The 15,908-nt window shown below is 51.7% G+C and overlaps 1 protein-coding gene across 6 annotated transcripts in view; it reads left to right on the top strand.

The window, feature by feature from the left end:
- Positions 1–2,913: 2,913 nt before the first annotated feature.
- Igdcc4 (immunoglobulin superfamily, DCC subclass, member 4) overlaps positions 2,914–15,908 on the top strand; it is a 35,753-nt gene continuing 22,758 nt past the window's right edge. For 2 of the 6 annotated variants that reach the window (NM_001415707.1, NM_001415708.1), the window contains 3 exon segments: positions 3,419–3,558; positions 14,607–14,960; positions 15,611–15,752. In NM_001415707.1, coding sequence (NP_001402636.1) covers positions 3,495–3,558; positions 14,607–14,960; positions 15,611–15,752 — 560 coding nt within the window. In that variant the 5' untranslated portion in view covers positions 3,419–3,494. 6 annotated transcript variants of the gene reach the window in all.

Below are 15,908 nucleotides of genomic sequence, written 5' to 3' on the forward strand. Positions count from 1 at the left end.
CAGGACCAAGGGCCTCCCCTCCCATTGATGTCAGACAAGGCCTTCCTCTGCTACATATGTGCATACACACACACACACACACACACACACACACACACACACACACGATAAATAGATAAATATATTTAATTTTATTTTTTGTTTTGCTTTGAAGACAGGGTTTGCTGGTTTCAAACTCAGAGATCTTCCTGCCTCTGCCCCCCAAGTGCTGGAATCAAAGAAGAGTATGCACCACCACTTCGTGACTAAACTAAAAATTTGTTAAGGTTTTATTTATTTATTTTATGTATATGACTGCACTATAACTGTCTTCAGACACACCGGAAGAGGGCATCAGATTCCATTACAGATGGTTGTGAGCCACCATGTGGTTGGTGGGAATTGAACTCAGGACCTCTGGAAGAGCAGTCCGTCAGGGCTCTTAACCACTGAGCCATCTCTCCAGTCCCCCTAAAAATGTAATTTATAAAACTGAGAAGAAAATAAAACAAAAGCAGGGAAGAAGAATGGGACGTGGAGAGGAAGCTGTGAGACATATCCTACTTCATTGTTGTGAGAGGTGTCACTTAGCCCAGTTAGGCTAGAATGGCTCATATAGAGCCGAGGAGTCTCGCCTCTGCTTACCAAGGGCTGGGAGCACAGGCATGTAGAGCCAAGCAGTGCTGGGCACTGAACCCAGGCTTTCTCCAACAAGTGAGCTACAGCCCCAGCTCCTGGAAGATTTCATGACACTGTGTAGTAGGCAAGAGTGGACCTCAACTATGATGGCTAGGCCCTGCCTGCTCTCTCCCCTCCACCTTATTGCTCCTTTTACCTTTTACTTTTCCTTCTCCCCCCTTCCCCTCCCCTCCCCTCCCCCCTTCTTCCCCTCCCTCTTCTTCTTCTTCCCCCTCCTCTTCTCCCTCCCCCTCCTCTTCTTCTTCCTCCCCCTCCTCCTCTTGTTCTTTTCTCCTCAATAATGAGCATTGAACTTAGGGTCTTGTGTACATTAGGCAAGAACTCTAAGTAACATCCCTAGTTCTGGGCAAAGGTCATGAGGCTGGAAGAGAAGGGGTTGGTATTGCTGGGAAGGGGTAGGCAAGCAGATCAGTGGAGTAAGAGGCAGGACTCTATTCTGTTCTTTGAGGTGGAAGCCTAGGGAGAGTTGAGCAGAACTGTGACAGGAACTGGTTGTTGTATGAACTAAAGCACACAAAGGGGAAAGGTAGTGAGGAGGCTCGGTAACAATTCAGGTGAGAGGTGAAGTGGCTGGAAAAGCAGGTGGAGAGGGGTCAGAGGTGAATGTTTGATTTGATTGAGATTTGAGCTGCAAGGCCATGGAGGCCGCTCGGCAGGTAAAGGTGCCTGGTGGGCAAAGCCAGGTGAGCTGAGGTCAGTTCCTAGAACCCACGGAGAAGGTGAAGGGAAATTCCAAAGTTGTCCTCTGACCCCCAGGCTTGTGCTGTGGCAATTATGCCTGACCCCCATACAAATTTCACACACATAGCATTAATAATTAAGAATTCAAAATATTGGATCTGAGCTACAGGAAGGATGTTGGTTCTAGGAACTGAGACAGTAGGGTCTGGAGGAGGCAGGAGGGATGGGAAGATCAGGGTTGTTAGCCGCTGAGCAGGAGCTGGGAGTGCAAGTCTAGGGAGAAGGTTCAGGGTGAAGGGATCTTCTCAGCCTCACTAGTCTAAAGAGGAGAGCCCATTCAAGTCTGAGGACCAGGAGGTTGCTTGGTTTCAAGGAAGAAGCAATCAAATGAGGTGCTAATGATGGCTCTAGAATAAAATGAGGCTGAAGAAGGACAATTCCAGGTTCCCTGAGATCTGCTAAATACAGACATAGTGGGGCTGAGTGTGTGCTCAACATGTGAGGAGCCCTGGGTTCAGTCCCCGGCTGTCACCAACAAGGCATGGTGCTTGTTGGTGCACACCTGTTAGCCCAGCACTGCAGTAGAGGTAAGAGGATCAGAGGCTCAAGATCATCTTTGACTACGGAATGTGTTTGAGGGTACAGGAACCTCTGCCTTAACCTCTCCCTCCCCCAAAAGGTACAAAGCTAACTGGCAGCATATGAACCAGACTCTAAATGGGTCTAAATCGTGGGACTACCAATAGATACAAGAAAAGGAAGAATGTAGCATTTTCCTTTAAAAGAAAATGTGTGTGTGTGTGTGTGTGTGTGCACTTGCATGAGTTTATGTGCACTATGTGCATGAAAGCTCCTACAAAGACCAGAGGAGGGCATCAGATTCATTGGAACTTTGGTTACAGATGGTCATGGCTACCATATGGGTGCCAGGACCAGAACCCAGGTCCTTTGTAAGAGCAGGAAGCACTCTAGCAGCCACGGGGCCACTTCTATAACCTCCAATGCAGTGATATAATGTGTGTTCATTTTTATTATTTTAAATTATATCTAATTGTGTGTCTGCTTGTAGGTGCAGGTGCCACAGAGGCCAGTGGCATCAGACCTCCTGGAGCTAGAGTTACAGACAGATGTGAGTCGCCTGAGTGGTGCTAGAACCCAAACCTAGGTTCTCTGCAAATGCAATAAGCACTCTAACTGCTGAGCCGTCTCTCCAGGCCCAAACACAATCATTTAAAACAGGGGTTTGGTGTATATTCCTCTCCCGAACCCAGCCTGACAATTGGTTCCCCAGCTTTAGACACTGAGGCAACTAACCTGGCTGGCTGAGTTGGAAAAGAGGCTGTCTTGGAAGTGAGAAGGTGGAGGGCCCAACACCATTAGCAGGCCCTGCACCTGCTGCTTTAAGCCTCCTGTCCTTAGAACGACCCAAACCCCAATGTTCCCAGTCTGCAGGTATGTAAAACAGTGGTAAGCCAAGTCTTTTTCCGACCCTCACAGAGGTGGAACACAGTACAGAGGGTTGGCTACTGAAGAGGAAGGAAGGAAGCCAAGAGGATCCCTCAGCTTGGCATGGAAGAGGCAGTGGGGACAAGGGACTGTGGTGTCCTCAGTGGATCTGTTGGTGCAGCCTGTAGAGAAGCTAAGCAGGATTCAGGTCAGGACGTGAGCTGGAAAAGGCCAGGGCTCAGTAAACTGGCCTCCATTGAGCCTGGAACAGAGGTGGAGGAGACCCCGAGGGTAGGGTCATGACCAGGGCAGGAAACAGAGATTCAGAGGCTCAGGTGAAAAGATGAACAGAAAAGAGTCCGAGGTGACCCGGAGAGCGGGAGGCTCCCGCGTGCTGAGTGAGTCGCAGGAACAGGCTGGTGGCGCGCGGGCGCGTGTCCTCCGTGGTGCAGGGTGACCACACTGGCGGGGCGCCCCCGCGTGGGCCGCTAGCCCAAGATGGCGATGGAGGGGCGGGCGAGCTGGCCGCGGCCCCGGCCCCCGCGCCGGCCCCCGCTCGGGCCCGGGCCCCGGAGGCCGCGCCCCCGCCCGCGGCGCCGCGCCTCGCGGAGCCACTGACGCCCGGCGCGCCCTCCCCCGGCGGCGGCCCAGGCGCCCGGACGCGGCGGCAGCGGCCCGAGCCCGGCCCTATGGCGCGGGCGGACACGGGCCGCGGGCTCCTGGCGCTGACCTTCTGCCTGCTGTCCGCGCGCGGTAAGGGCCCGGGTGGCCGCAGTCGCGAGTGGGCGTCCCCGGTGCCGGCGATGCTTGCGCGCCGGGGACTGCGGGGACTTGCCCCCAGGGGGTGTGTGTCCTTGCTGTGCACAGCCTGGCACCGTGCGTGTCCCCCTGCGCGTGGCCCTTGTGCTTGTGAGGTGTGCATGTGTGTGTGTCTCCGGGTGGGGGTGTCCTGCAGGAGAACGTGTCCACAGCGCGTGCCTAAGGCGCCGGGTGGCATTGCCAGCGCGCGGGTGGCTGCGGCGCGGGTGGCTCCAAGCGGGGCATGCCTCTGCCCTGCCCGCACGCGTCTCGCGGTCGCGAGTGTGCCTGAGAGAGCGGGCGGGGCAGGAGTGTACGCTTGCACCTCCATTTGTGTCGGGTGCGTGTGTAACTGGATGGGACTGAGCTAATATTTGGCCTTGGCTTTTGGGGAGTGTCCTTGCTCTTGGTGGGGGCGGCGGTGAGAAAAACCACACTCAACTTTGCCCAATGGGTGTGGCCCCTGGGGCCAGTTAGGGAGGTGGGGGGATGTGGGGGTGCTGTGGACCCAAACTCGGGGTTCGGAGGGGAGCTGGGGGAAGGGCAGGAAACCAGTTGCTTTGCTGAACGCGTCTAACACTCGCTCTCTAGATGGGACGCGTGTCACTCCTGCCCCACCCCCAAGGGCGGACCAGGGAAGCGTGGACGAGGTCAGCAAGGCCCCCTCCAGTCCCCGGGTCCTAGTGTAGGGTAGGGTCACGGGTAAGGATCACAATTGTCCACACCGAAGAAAGGGCTGAGAGGGGGACCGAAGTATCTAAGCGTGTATGCCAAAGCTGTTTCTACCACCCCCAGCTCTCTCACTCTCAGTGGGGTGAGCGTTTGGGGGACAGCCCAAGGGAGGTTAGGTGCTAGGGCCTGGAGGGGGATGGGCTGCCCGCTTTGTTCGATTACTTCTTGCCTTCCCTGACGAGGGGGGAGTTAAGGATGTGTCCGGGGCGAGTCGGGGAGGGACTTGGCAGTGGGGGTGGGGAGGGGGATTTTTTCTCCAGCTGCTGCGGCTTTCCAGAGAGACTGGGCCAGGCCACGTGGGAGGGAGTCAGGGAGGGCGGCGGGGGTGGGGGGTGGGAGGAAAGGAGCCTCCACTGGGCCAACCCCAGGCCCATCTCCAGGAAAACAGCGGGTGGAAGGGTGCTGGAAACAGCTCGGACCCTAGCTCGTCCTGCAAGACACGCCCCTTTCCCTCGGAGACCGTGGACCCGGCTGGAAGCCGGTAGAAGCTCGGTGCGCGGGGCTGGGCCGCAGAGGCCGGAGGCCCCGGAGTTGTCAGGTGAACGTGGCGCGGGGAAATGTCAGAGAGGTGTCTGTCTTCGCGGAGCCCGAAGGATTAAGGAATAGTTGCACCTCCCCTCCTCCTCCTGTTCTTCCCAAAGCTCCAGGAACGCGGGATCCTGGCTGGCAACCGCACCCGCGCTTTATTAAATGCTTCTGAGGCTTCAGGCCGGGACACCGGGGAGAAGAGTTGAGAGACTGGACTCTTCTCCCCAGTGCAGACTGTGAGGAACAGACATTGGGATTCTCCCTGGCTGCCAACTGAATGGCTACAGCAACTACTGTCCTTGCCCTGGCTTAACCTCCTTTGAGTGTGTAAACCTCTGCAGTGTGCACCCCTACAGAGTGGAGGCCGGCCATTCTTCTCACAGTATGTGCTGAGCACTCTATAGGCTGACATGTGCCTGACGCCCAGAATGTTGTGAATAAGGTCCTAGACTCAGGCTGCCAGTCTTAGGGTCAGGCTAAGGGGCCAGGACTGGCAAGGTACTGCAGAAGAGAGGCTCCTGAGCCAAACTGGAGCACCAGAAAAGGTTCTAAAGAAAATGATGGAGAGAGGAAAAGCCAGCCCTGCAGAGGGAGGAGCCTTTCAGATCAAGCAGGGGGTGCCAACGCTGGGAGGCGATTTACTCCACATCATTGCATCAAGCTAGATCTGGCTGGAGTTTAGAATATGGGGGTGGGAGTTGGGGGCGGGGTGTCAGCCTCCTGTCAAGAGAGGAGGCTAAGGAGGAAGCAAGGCCCAGCTCACAAAGTGCAGTGCCGGTCTCACCCAAGTTTCTGGCCTGAGACCCGCCTGCCCCACTGTGGGCAGGTTTTCTGACTAGCTTTCGGCTCACCACAGCCAGTATGAAGAATAGATAGTTCAGGGCTAGGCAGGAAGCTTCCCAGTCCTGGGGAAGAAGTGGCGATACAGGAGAGTGGTGGCAGCCAGTGGACTTCCTTTCTGGACTATATATCATGTGCATTGGTGTTTGCCTGTATATCTGGGTGAAGGTGTCAGATCCCCCGGAACTGGAGTTACAGGCAGTTGTATACTGCAATGTGGATGCTGAGAATTGAACCCTGGTCCTCTGGAAGAGCAGTCAGTGCTCTTAATCAACCTCCAGGCCATATGACCAGCTCTGTGACCTGTTAATAGGGACTCATTTTGGGGGAGGGGGCTCAAAAACAGGGTTTCTCTGTGTAGTCCTGGCTGTCCTGGAACTCACTCTGTAGAACAGGCTGTCCTGGAACTCAGAGATCCATCTGCCTCTGCCTCTGCCTCTGCCTCTGCCTCTGCCTCTGCCTCTGCCTCTGCCTCTGCCTCTGCCTCTGCCTCTGCCTCTGCCTCTGCCTCTGCCTCTGCCTCTGCCTCTGCCTCTGCCTCTGCCTCTGCCTCTGCCTCTGCCTCTGCCTCTGCCTCTGCCTCCTGAGTGCTAAAAATGTGCCACCACCACCTGGCTTTAATAGTGACTCTTGCTGTAATTTACCTAGACCTGTGAGCCTGTGTGTATTTTCATGACCTCACTAAGCATATATTTATATATAATTTTTTCCCTGAAGGTACCTTCTTCAAGCTAAGGAATCTTATGATTATAGCATCATAATAATGTAGGCACCTTTGAAGCTAGGCCTCATGTTGCCTATCTCTTAACTCCAGTGCTTGAAAGACTGAGGCAGGAGGATTGCTATAAGATCAGTGCCAGCCTAAGCTGTATAGTAACTCAACTTATTCCCTTCAAAAAAAGAGAAAGAAATTTGCTATGAGTCCATTTTACAGATGAGAAACCTGAGCACTTGCCTAGCGCAATCAGGAGCTGATCTGGAGCTGGACTCTTCTTTGCAAGGCAAACCAGCCACTCTTCCCAGGCATTTGGTGCACACGCAGCAAGTTCATTGTCTCTGTCTTCTGCCTCCCATGAGAGAGGTTGGCAGCTTCAGGCCTGGGTCTTCTCTCTGGTTGGTCCAAGGACACGGAATCCGTTTTCACCTACCTCCTACTTGCTCCAAAGGCTCTGAGGTACAGCAAGTAGACTCGGAATTCCAGGTGCAGAACAGGTGTCACTGCCAGACGGGCCCGGGGCTCCCAGGGGCGCAGGGAAGGATCTGTGGAGAAGATCCTAGCTTCATCAGAGGGGTGGAAAATGAGGTTTGAGGAAGGGAAACCAGAAAGGAAGTCCTGAAGTCCAGCACGTTCTCTTCTGGGCCAGGCCAGTTGTAGCTATCTCCTGGCAAGGACTCCAGCCTGTGGATGTGGAAGGACATTGGGGATGTTGGGGACATTGGAGTCAAGGAAGCCAAGGGCCAATGAGCTTTCCCCTGGGTGCAAATCAGTACTCTCCATCACTCAATAGGAAACTTCTTACTTTATCTCGACCTTGTTGTGTAGTTTTAAGGGCAGAGCTCTGACACATCCGAGACACAGGTGAGCTCTGAAGAAAGTTACTTTTAAAGGTATGAACTGTATAGCAGAACCCACAGGGTAAAGGGCTCCCCACCCTTAGGATGTGTAGACACAGTGTCAGTATGAATTTGCCGTTCTGACTCATGTGTGCTTTTTGTTTGCTCGTTTCGAACTGGTCCAGTGTAGCCCAGGCTAGCCTTGAACTCGCTATATAGTCTTGAACTTTGATCCTTCTGCCTCTACCATCTAAGTGTTGGGATCACAGGATTCCCCATCACACAGTTTGTGCAGTGCTGGGAACCAAAACCAGGATTTCATGCATGCTGGGTAAGCATACAACCACCTGAGCCCATCCTGACTTCCCACTCTCCGTGTATCACAGCATGATATTAGGTGTCTAGTGGAGGCTGCATAGCATGCCGCGCCATTTCTTCCTGCGTTATTCAGATTGCTCTTAGCCCTAGAGCAAAGGGGAGGCTTGGGAAGGCATAGGGGATTCTATGGTATTATTTGAGAGGGTCTGCATGTCTACACAGCCATTTGGGGAGTTTGTGTTAGACATCTATTCTACACAACATGTTGTTTTAGATGCTAAAGCCTAAAGGCCAACTAGGATATAATCCTGAGGCTGTTAAGGACAAACCAAAAAACAGGGCCAGGGTCATAGCTCACTTGGTAGAGTGCTTTGCCCAGCATGCAAGTTTGGCCCTATGGCTCAGCCTGCAATCCTAGCACTTGGGACTTAGAGGGAAAGGAAACCGAAATTTAAGGTCATTCTCAGCTACACATAGAGTTCAAGTCCAGCCTAGGTTACGTGGAACCTTGCCTCAAAAAAACAGTCTAGCAATCTAACATCCAGGGTCCTCGTGGCAGGAAAGGAGGGACAAGTGTCTAAATCAGACTGCTTCAAAGCCTTTCTAAGGAGTAGCAAGGGGGCCCACAAGGCCCTCTCAGAGACTTGGTGACTTTTTAGGGATGGGTAGTTGGGCAAGGATATCAAGGGGACCAGATGGAAGCAGGCCATGTTGCATGTGGCTTTGCTGTGACCCTAGAGGACACTGAGCTTCCTTCTCAGCATTGCAGATAGAGGGAGGGTTGAGGCTCTCCTCATGTCCTTGGCAGCCATCCGGACTCTCCTTCCAGCTGTTGGAGGGAGGGACTTAGTGTGTGGTAAGGAAGGTGGCCAAGGTTCTAGAAGAAACTGACTTGTGTCTCTTGAGAAAGAAGAGTGGCCTATGGTGTCAGGGAGGATGGCCCTTCACTGAGAACAAGCCATAGATCTGCAGAGAGTGAGGAAGCTCTGCCGTTTGTGGCAAGTCCTTGGCCTTGCTCCCCTCCCCCACCTACATGCCCTGTCCTTCCTGAACATTCCCTTGAAAATGGAACCAAACTCAGGCTCCTGATAACTTCGCCAAATAGCTCCAAGGAGACCCTGGAAGTCTCTGGCAAATCGCCTTTCTGACTAGGTTCTCTTAGGTTTCATAAAATCTAATTTATCCTCTTACCTGAGCACAAGGGCTTCTCATAGCCCATGGTAGCACAAACCTGTAAAAGAAGCAGAGGCAGGAGCATCAAGAACAAACGGCCTGAGCTGTAAAGGGAGACCATGTCTCAAGGAATGGAAAGAAAAAGGAAAGAAGAAAGAAAAGAAATCTGTTTGAAAAATAAGGTCAAGGACCAAGTCCAGTGACAGAAGCCTTTAATCTCAGTACTCAGGGCAGAAGTAGGGGGGCTGTTTGTGAGTTCAAGGCCAGCCTGGTCTACATATTGAGTTCTAGGACAGACTGGGCTATGTAGAAAGACCCTGTCTCAAAAAGAAAAGAAAAGATTGAGAGATGACTGGGAGAGCCCAAAAACAGAAGTTCTGCATCTCTGATGGACTCTCACCAAAAAGGAAAGAAAAAGAAAAAGAGAACAGAAGAGAACTGAGACATGGACTGGTAATCAGTAAGTGTCCTGGTACCTGCTGTGTGCTCCCCTCTGCACCAGTCTTAGGAAAAATGAAAACGCTTGTGCAAAGGACTTTGGGAGTCAGCCGTGCAGTGGATTGGGGGAGTAAGAGGCCTAGGACAAGAAAGATCTACACTCTTTCAGATATCACTATTTCAGGCTTGGCAGTGGAGAGACCTTACACATTTTAAAGTAAACATTGCTCTTTTGTGGAGCAGAGGACAAAGAAGTTTAAAAGTAAAAGTAGAGGTTGGGAGATAGCTTGGTGGTTAAAAGCATGTGTTGTTCTCGAAGAGGACCCCACTTTGGCTCCCAGTGTGGAAGTTTGAGATCCAGGGGATCTGAAGCCTTTTTTTGACCTCCAGAGGCATCAGGCATGCATGTGGTGCACAGACATACATTCGGCAAAACTCATAAGAATGAATGTTTTTTAAAAATTAAATAACACGGGGTTGGGGATTTAGCTCAGTGGTGGAGGCCCTGGGTTCGGTCCCCAGCTCCGAAAAAAAAAAAAAAAGAAAAAAATTAAATAACACTTTAGGCTGTCTGTTAATGAAACAATTTTAGTTTGGGTTTCTTTATATTTGGGGGGGTGAGAGGGTGGGTGTGTGGTTGCATGGTGAACCTGTGGTTGCTGGGAATTGAACTCAAGACCTCTGGGAAAGCAGTCAGTGTCCTTAACTGCTGAGTCATCTCCCCAGCCCCTGATTTGGTTTTTTTGAAACAAGGTTTCATGTGGTCCAGGCTGGACTTGAACTCCCTATATTGAGGAGGATGACCTAGAACTTGGCATGTGTAGTGCTGGGAATTGAACCTAGGGGTTCAAACATGCAGGTAAGCACTCTTATCACCGAGCTCTTGAACTTCTGGTCCTCCTGCCTCCACCTGCCTAGTGCTGATATTTCCTTTTTTGGCGTGTGTGCCTCTAAGCACTAATTATCCAGAGCTAGAGAATCAAACCCAGGGCCTGCTAGCTTGAGCCACATCCCTAGGCCAAAAAGAAGTTTGATGCAAATGTTTGCATTTGGGAATTCCTATGTTTAAGGTTGAGGAAACTGAGACAGAAGAGGTTGGGGGAGGAGCTAACCCAAGATTGTGCAAGAAACGCCTGGACATAGAATCCGAAGGGGACAATGATGGCGGAGAGGCACAAAGCTTGTTTCACCTCTAGGTGAGAGGAAAAATTCTTAGGAGAGTTCCAAATGGCATTTGAAAATCTTCCCTGGAAAAAGGCAGAGAAATCTCCTGAAGGAAGACTGGTGTCCTGGCAAAGTTTCCTGGAAAACCTTTTTCAGGAGCAACTGCCCACTTCTTCACCTCCCAGTTGCAGGTTCACCTCCTAAAAGTTAGATCCCCCACCACCATCCCTCACTCCAGTCCTTAGTCTCTTCGTCGGTAGAATGGACCTTGTGCTTCGGGGAGTTGCCACTGAAATGGGTCTGCTAGGCCTGGTGGAGCAGTTCTGCTGCTCTCTGAGGCGGATTCCTGCTCTTTCTGCGTCTTCGTCCCTGTGGCTTTCCCTGATTCCGCCTTGTTGGACTCCTCCGAGGTGGTGAAGTTAGACATCTGCTGATCTATGAATATTCAGGAAGGGAACTGGAGCTCCTGGGGCCCCCCTGCCAGCCACCAGCCCCTCTGGCGGCTGTCCTGCCCGCCAGAGCCCAGGCTGCTGACATACCCAGCAGCTGCTCGGGCCCCAACTGTTCACATTGTTTGTTCAGCACGGCAGGGGATTTTTCAAGCCCCGGACATGCTTTAGGGGGTGGGGAGGCTGCCAGAGGACTCGAGGATTCGTGTTATGTGGGGCTTTTCTCCCCTGAAATCCAAGCCTCCAGTTCTGCCTCTGGACCAGAACATTTGAAACTGCTGGGCTGGGAGCCCAGGCTTGCCTTCCACAACTCTGAATTTGAATCATGGAATCTGGGGCTTTAGAAGAGAAAGGGCTGAATGCTAAGGGGAGCAAAGAGCGTTTGTGTAGCTGCTTACCGTGTGCCCAGGGTCTTACAGAACGGGGCTTTGGGCATAGCTGGGTAGTGAGCTTTCGTCTGACCTGCACAAAACCTTTGGTCCCATTCCCAGAACCGAACCAAAAGAGGTCGAGCTCCTCTATTTGAGTGATATCCACCGGGCTGTGGCCTGAACCCTTACACACACAACACTTGGGTGAGCCTCACAAGGCTCAGTAGCATCTTCATTTAAGATATGTGGAAACCAGAGAGGATACCTGGCTGTCACAGCCGGCAGGTACAGTGGCAAGACTGGGGCCTTGATGTGTGCGTGTGTGCGCGGGCATGTGCGTGTGTGTGTGTGTGTGTGTGTGTGTGCATGTGTGTGTGCGCGCCCGTGTGTGTGCGTGTCTCCAAGGGTGGTGTGCATGAATAGGTCAGAGGTCATCGTCCTTTTTTTTTTTTTTTTTTTCCTTTTTTCTTCGGAGCTGGGGACCGAACCCAGGACCTTGCGCTTCCTAGGCAAGCGCTCTACCACTGAGCCAAATCCCCAACCCCATCGTCCTTTTTTTAAGGTGAGGGCATGGATGAGATGGAGTTCTCTGAGGCTAACAGCAACATGAAACACCCGGTGCCCTGCATACAGCAGTACTGGTTCCCTACAGCTGGGGAGGAGGGAGACTTTGAGGAGGAAGAAGAGGCCTCAAGCTGCCTCAACAGCTACAGTATTGGAGCAAGGTGGTCTTTACTCACTCAGAGCCCCTCTGCTAACCACGTCGACTGTGCATTTGCTGTCTCGTCCTGAAGTCTCTTGTACAGATATCGCCATTAAAGCAACGTCGCAGTAATAACACAATAAGTTATATTATCATAATTACAATAAATTATATTTTAATAGTAAATATATTAAAATAAGTAAAGGAAAGTTATTTTAAATTTATTTATTTGACTTGATGCATATGGGTGTTTTGCTTGTGGATATGTGTGTGCAGGTGAGTGTGCCTCAGATCTCTCATTCAGAACTAGAGTTACGAGTGATTGTGAACCCCACCATGCGGGTGCTGAGAATTGAACCCCAGTACTCTGCAAGAGTAGCACATACCCTTCCTCAATGGCTGAGCCACTTATCCAGCCCCCGCCTTAGTTTCAGAGACAGGGTCTCTAACTCAACTTAGGGCTCATTGGTGAAACTGACTCCTGGGTCCCCATCTTCACCTTTCCAGCACTGGGATTGCAGGTGTGTGTAAACCCGAGGATCCAAACTCAGTTCGGCACACTTGTGTGGAAAACACTTTTCCACCTGGGCCATCTTTCCAGCCACTGGGAGGGGACTGCCTTCTCCCCTAGCCCTGCCTATCACTTAGGCCAGCCTTGCAGCCAGACCTGTCCAGCAGAGATTTGCTGAAGGAGTGGGAGGGCGGTGGTCTGGTCAGGTTCTTTCTGACCCTTCATCCTTCACATTTCTTCCCAGGTACCCTTGCCTTGGCCAGCTAGGGCTTCTTTTCCTTACTATTATTATTGTTAATAATATTATTGTTAATAATAATAATAGTTTTATGTGTATAAGTATTTTGCCTGTATGTTTGCCTGTATGTACCATGTGTGTGCCTGCTGTCTGCACCAGCCATAAGAGGGGATCAGAGCCCCTGGAACTAGAGTTATGGATGGTTGTGAGCTGATAGGCGTGCTGGGCCCGAATCCCAGTCCTCTGAACAGACAGCTAGTACTCTTAACCACTGACTCGTCCCTCCAGTCCCTGGGCTGTCTTATTCTGCTTCGAATGCTGTAGGAGGAAACATGGATACACAGAGGGGTCTAGGTATTGACCAGTGTAGCACACAGAGGAACGTGTATGTAGGGGAACATAGTTGGAACACTGTGGAATGTTCGTGGGATGGTGCTGTTTGCTCTGGAACAGATATTTTTGTATCAGTGAGACCCAGAAGAAGTGCCTGGCCCAAGGTCTTACGTCTTCCTGATGGTCTAGCCTTCCTACTCTGTCCCTCCAGCTTTGCCACATTTATGAGGATGTCACCTCCATCCTTGGTCGACTTTCAGATGTGCCATTACGCCTCGTCGTGAGACAAACCAGACATGAGAAGAGACCTTGGCTTGGGTGACTCAGTTCTTATGGGAAAGGGAGACAGCAGGTCAACTGTGTTGAAGTCCCCCCATGGGGAGCCATTGCTCCGTGACAATGATGAACAGGCCCTGTTGAAGTATTGCTTATGATAAGAAATATTTCCCTTTGTGATTTTTGCACTGATACAGCATAGTGTACACTCTATTCTAATCCTCCTTCTCTTCCCTTCATGGCAGGATGTCAGGGACAGCGTTAGGGTCTATGGGCAGCATGTAAGTATACACACAACACATGCACACACACACACACACACACACGCATGTACGAACTCTCACGTGCACTCAGTACATTTCTCAGAGTTTTCCAACTACAGCATTTTTCTAGCTTGTGGTATGAGTAACAGTGGTGGAGATGAGACACTGGAAGGACTAAAACCACTGAGCCACCACACAGTGCCAGGCAATGCTACATCGTACACATCACCCAGCGGACATTCATGACAGCCCTAAAAGGAAAGAATTGCTCTGAATTTTTAAGACCAAGATAGAACTGACAATGTATATAGAATTGACCACGTGGACAGATAATTATTTTTGAGACAGATTTTCACGTAGTCTAGACTAGCTTCCAAATTTCTACATAGCTGAGAATGAGGATGACCCTGAATTATTGATCCTCCTGTCTGTAGTGTTGGGATTACAGGTGTGTACCACCCCACTCGGTTTATGTAGTGTTAGAGGCTAGACCCAGGCCTCAGACATGCTATGCAAGTTCTACCAACTGAGCTATAACTCCTCCCCCAGCCCCATCCTGTGGTTTTGAATCCACTAATAAGGTTGTGTTTGCCTGGCCACTGTCTAATTCTAGAACATTTTCCTCAAAACGAAACCTCAAGCTCCTTAGTGGTCGCTCCCCATTCCGCTCTGCTCAAGCTTCTTGGTAACCATTAATCTATTTTCTGACTTATGGACATTTTACAGAAAACAGGATCACACAAAGTATGAGGCATCTGGTGGCTGGTGGCTTTTCTTGGCGTGAAGTTTCCAGGGTTTTTCTGTGCACTAGCGTGTGGAACACTTCATCCCTTCTGCTGACTGAGTAAAATATTAGTCACTTATCAGTTGAAGAGCAAACATTTGGGTCAAGTCTACCTTCTGGCTGTTGTAATTGGCTGCTGTGTGCTGGGTCTTTTGTGGACAAAGAAGTCAAACCATGGGGAGATGGGACTCGAGAAGTAAGGGGCAGCTGGCAGGGAGAACTGGTGCAGATAATTCAGGGTCTCTCCTTAAGTGATTGGCACTGGGTAGTGAATCAAGGGACCAGGAGGCCACACAACCACAGCCCTGGTGTCTCTTCCTCCTCACAGGGGAGCTGCCATTGCCCCAGGAGACAACTGTCCAGCTGAGCTGTGATGAGGGACCCCTGCGAGTGGTCCTGGGCCCTGAGCAGGCTGTGGTGCTGGACTGCACTTTGGGGGCTGCTGCCGCTGGACCGCCAACCACGGTGACGTGGAGCAAGGATGGAGATGTTGTGCTGGAGCGTGACAACCTGCACCTGCTACCCAATGGCTCCCTGCGGCTGTCCTCACCCCTAGAGCCAGAAGACAGTGATGATGAGGAAGCTCTTAGCGTCTGGAAGGTCATTGAGGGCAGCTATTCCTGTCTGGCCCATGGCCCACTGGGAGTAGTGGCCAGCCAGGTTGCTGTGGTCAAGCTTGCCAGTAAGTGCTTGCATCGGGAATGAGGGTGGAGATTTGGAGACCTAAGGGAACGGAAGGGATGGGGAGAAGGATCTAAAGTTATTTACCTGCATGGAAGCAACTGGGAGCCCAGCCCAGGTCCCCTGCCCCCTGTCCTGTCGTACTCACTGGGTCCCCTCCTGCTATAATCTCTTCTTGCTGTTCAGTGCTCCATCAGCTGGGTCTCCAGTCCAGCACCCTCCTTCTCCACCCTTTGAGTTCTAGTGTCTAGGGTTGGCTTGTCTGTCAGGAAGAGACCAGAGACCTGAAGGTGTCTCTTCTTGTTTCCTACCCACACACCACAGTGTACGGGGATCTAACCAAGCCCTACCCTCCTGGCACTAGCTCCTCAGGGCTCTCTAGAGACACAGGGTACCAGGAAATACTCACCTCCCTATAGTGTGACTATGATGGTAATGTTGGACATGGGTACCTTCGGATTACATGCTGTCAGCACCATCTGACCAATAATCATCTCTTAGCCCTTGGCCACCACTCTGCTCTCCAACCGTGTCTCCCTCCTTCTGGGTTTGCTTGGCTGTGTTTCTGTGACTCTGTGTTCTGGTGTTCTGTGGCACTGTGCTGACAGCGATCGCTCTCTCACTCTCTCTCCTCACTATGCTCATTGCCAGCACTCGAAGACTTCTCTCTGCACCCCGAGTCCCAGACTGTGGAGGAGAATGGGACAGCACGCTTTGAATGCCACACAGAGGGGCTGCCAGCCCCCATCATTACTTGGGAAAAGGATCAGGTGACCGTAACTGAGGAGCCCCGGTGAGTGCCCCTCAGGGAATCTGCCCCAGTGTGCAGGGCAGAGGGTTCTGGGACATGCTTAGAACTAGAATTCTTATAGCCAAGATGGCTCCATTCACCTAAGCTCACCCAAGAGCCAATCGCTAGCCTGACTTCTAGCCCAGTGAGAAGGTTTCC

The sequence above is a fragment of the Rattus norvegicus genome, chromosome 8 (genome assembly GCF_036323735.1).
Source record: "Rattus norvegicus strain BN/NHsdMcwi chromosome 8, GRCr8, whole genome shotgun sequence".
NCBI lineage: Eukaryota > Metazoa > Chordata > Mammalia > Rodentia > Muridae > Rattus > Rattus norvegicus.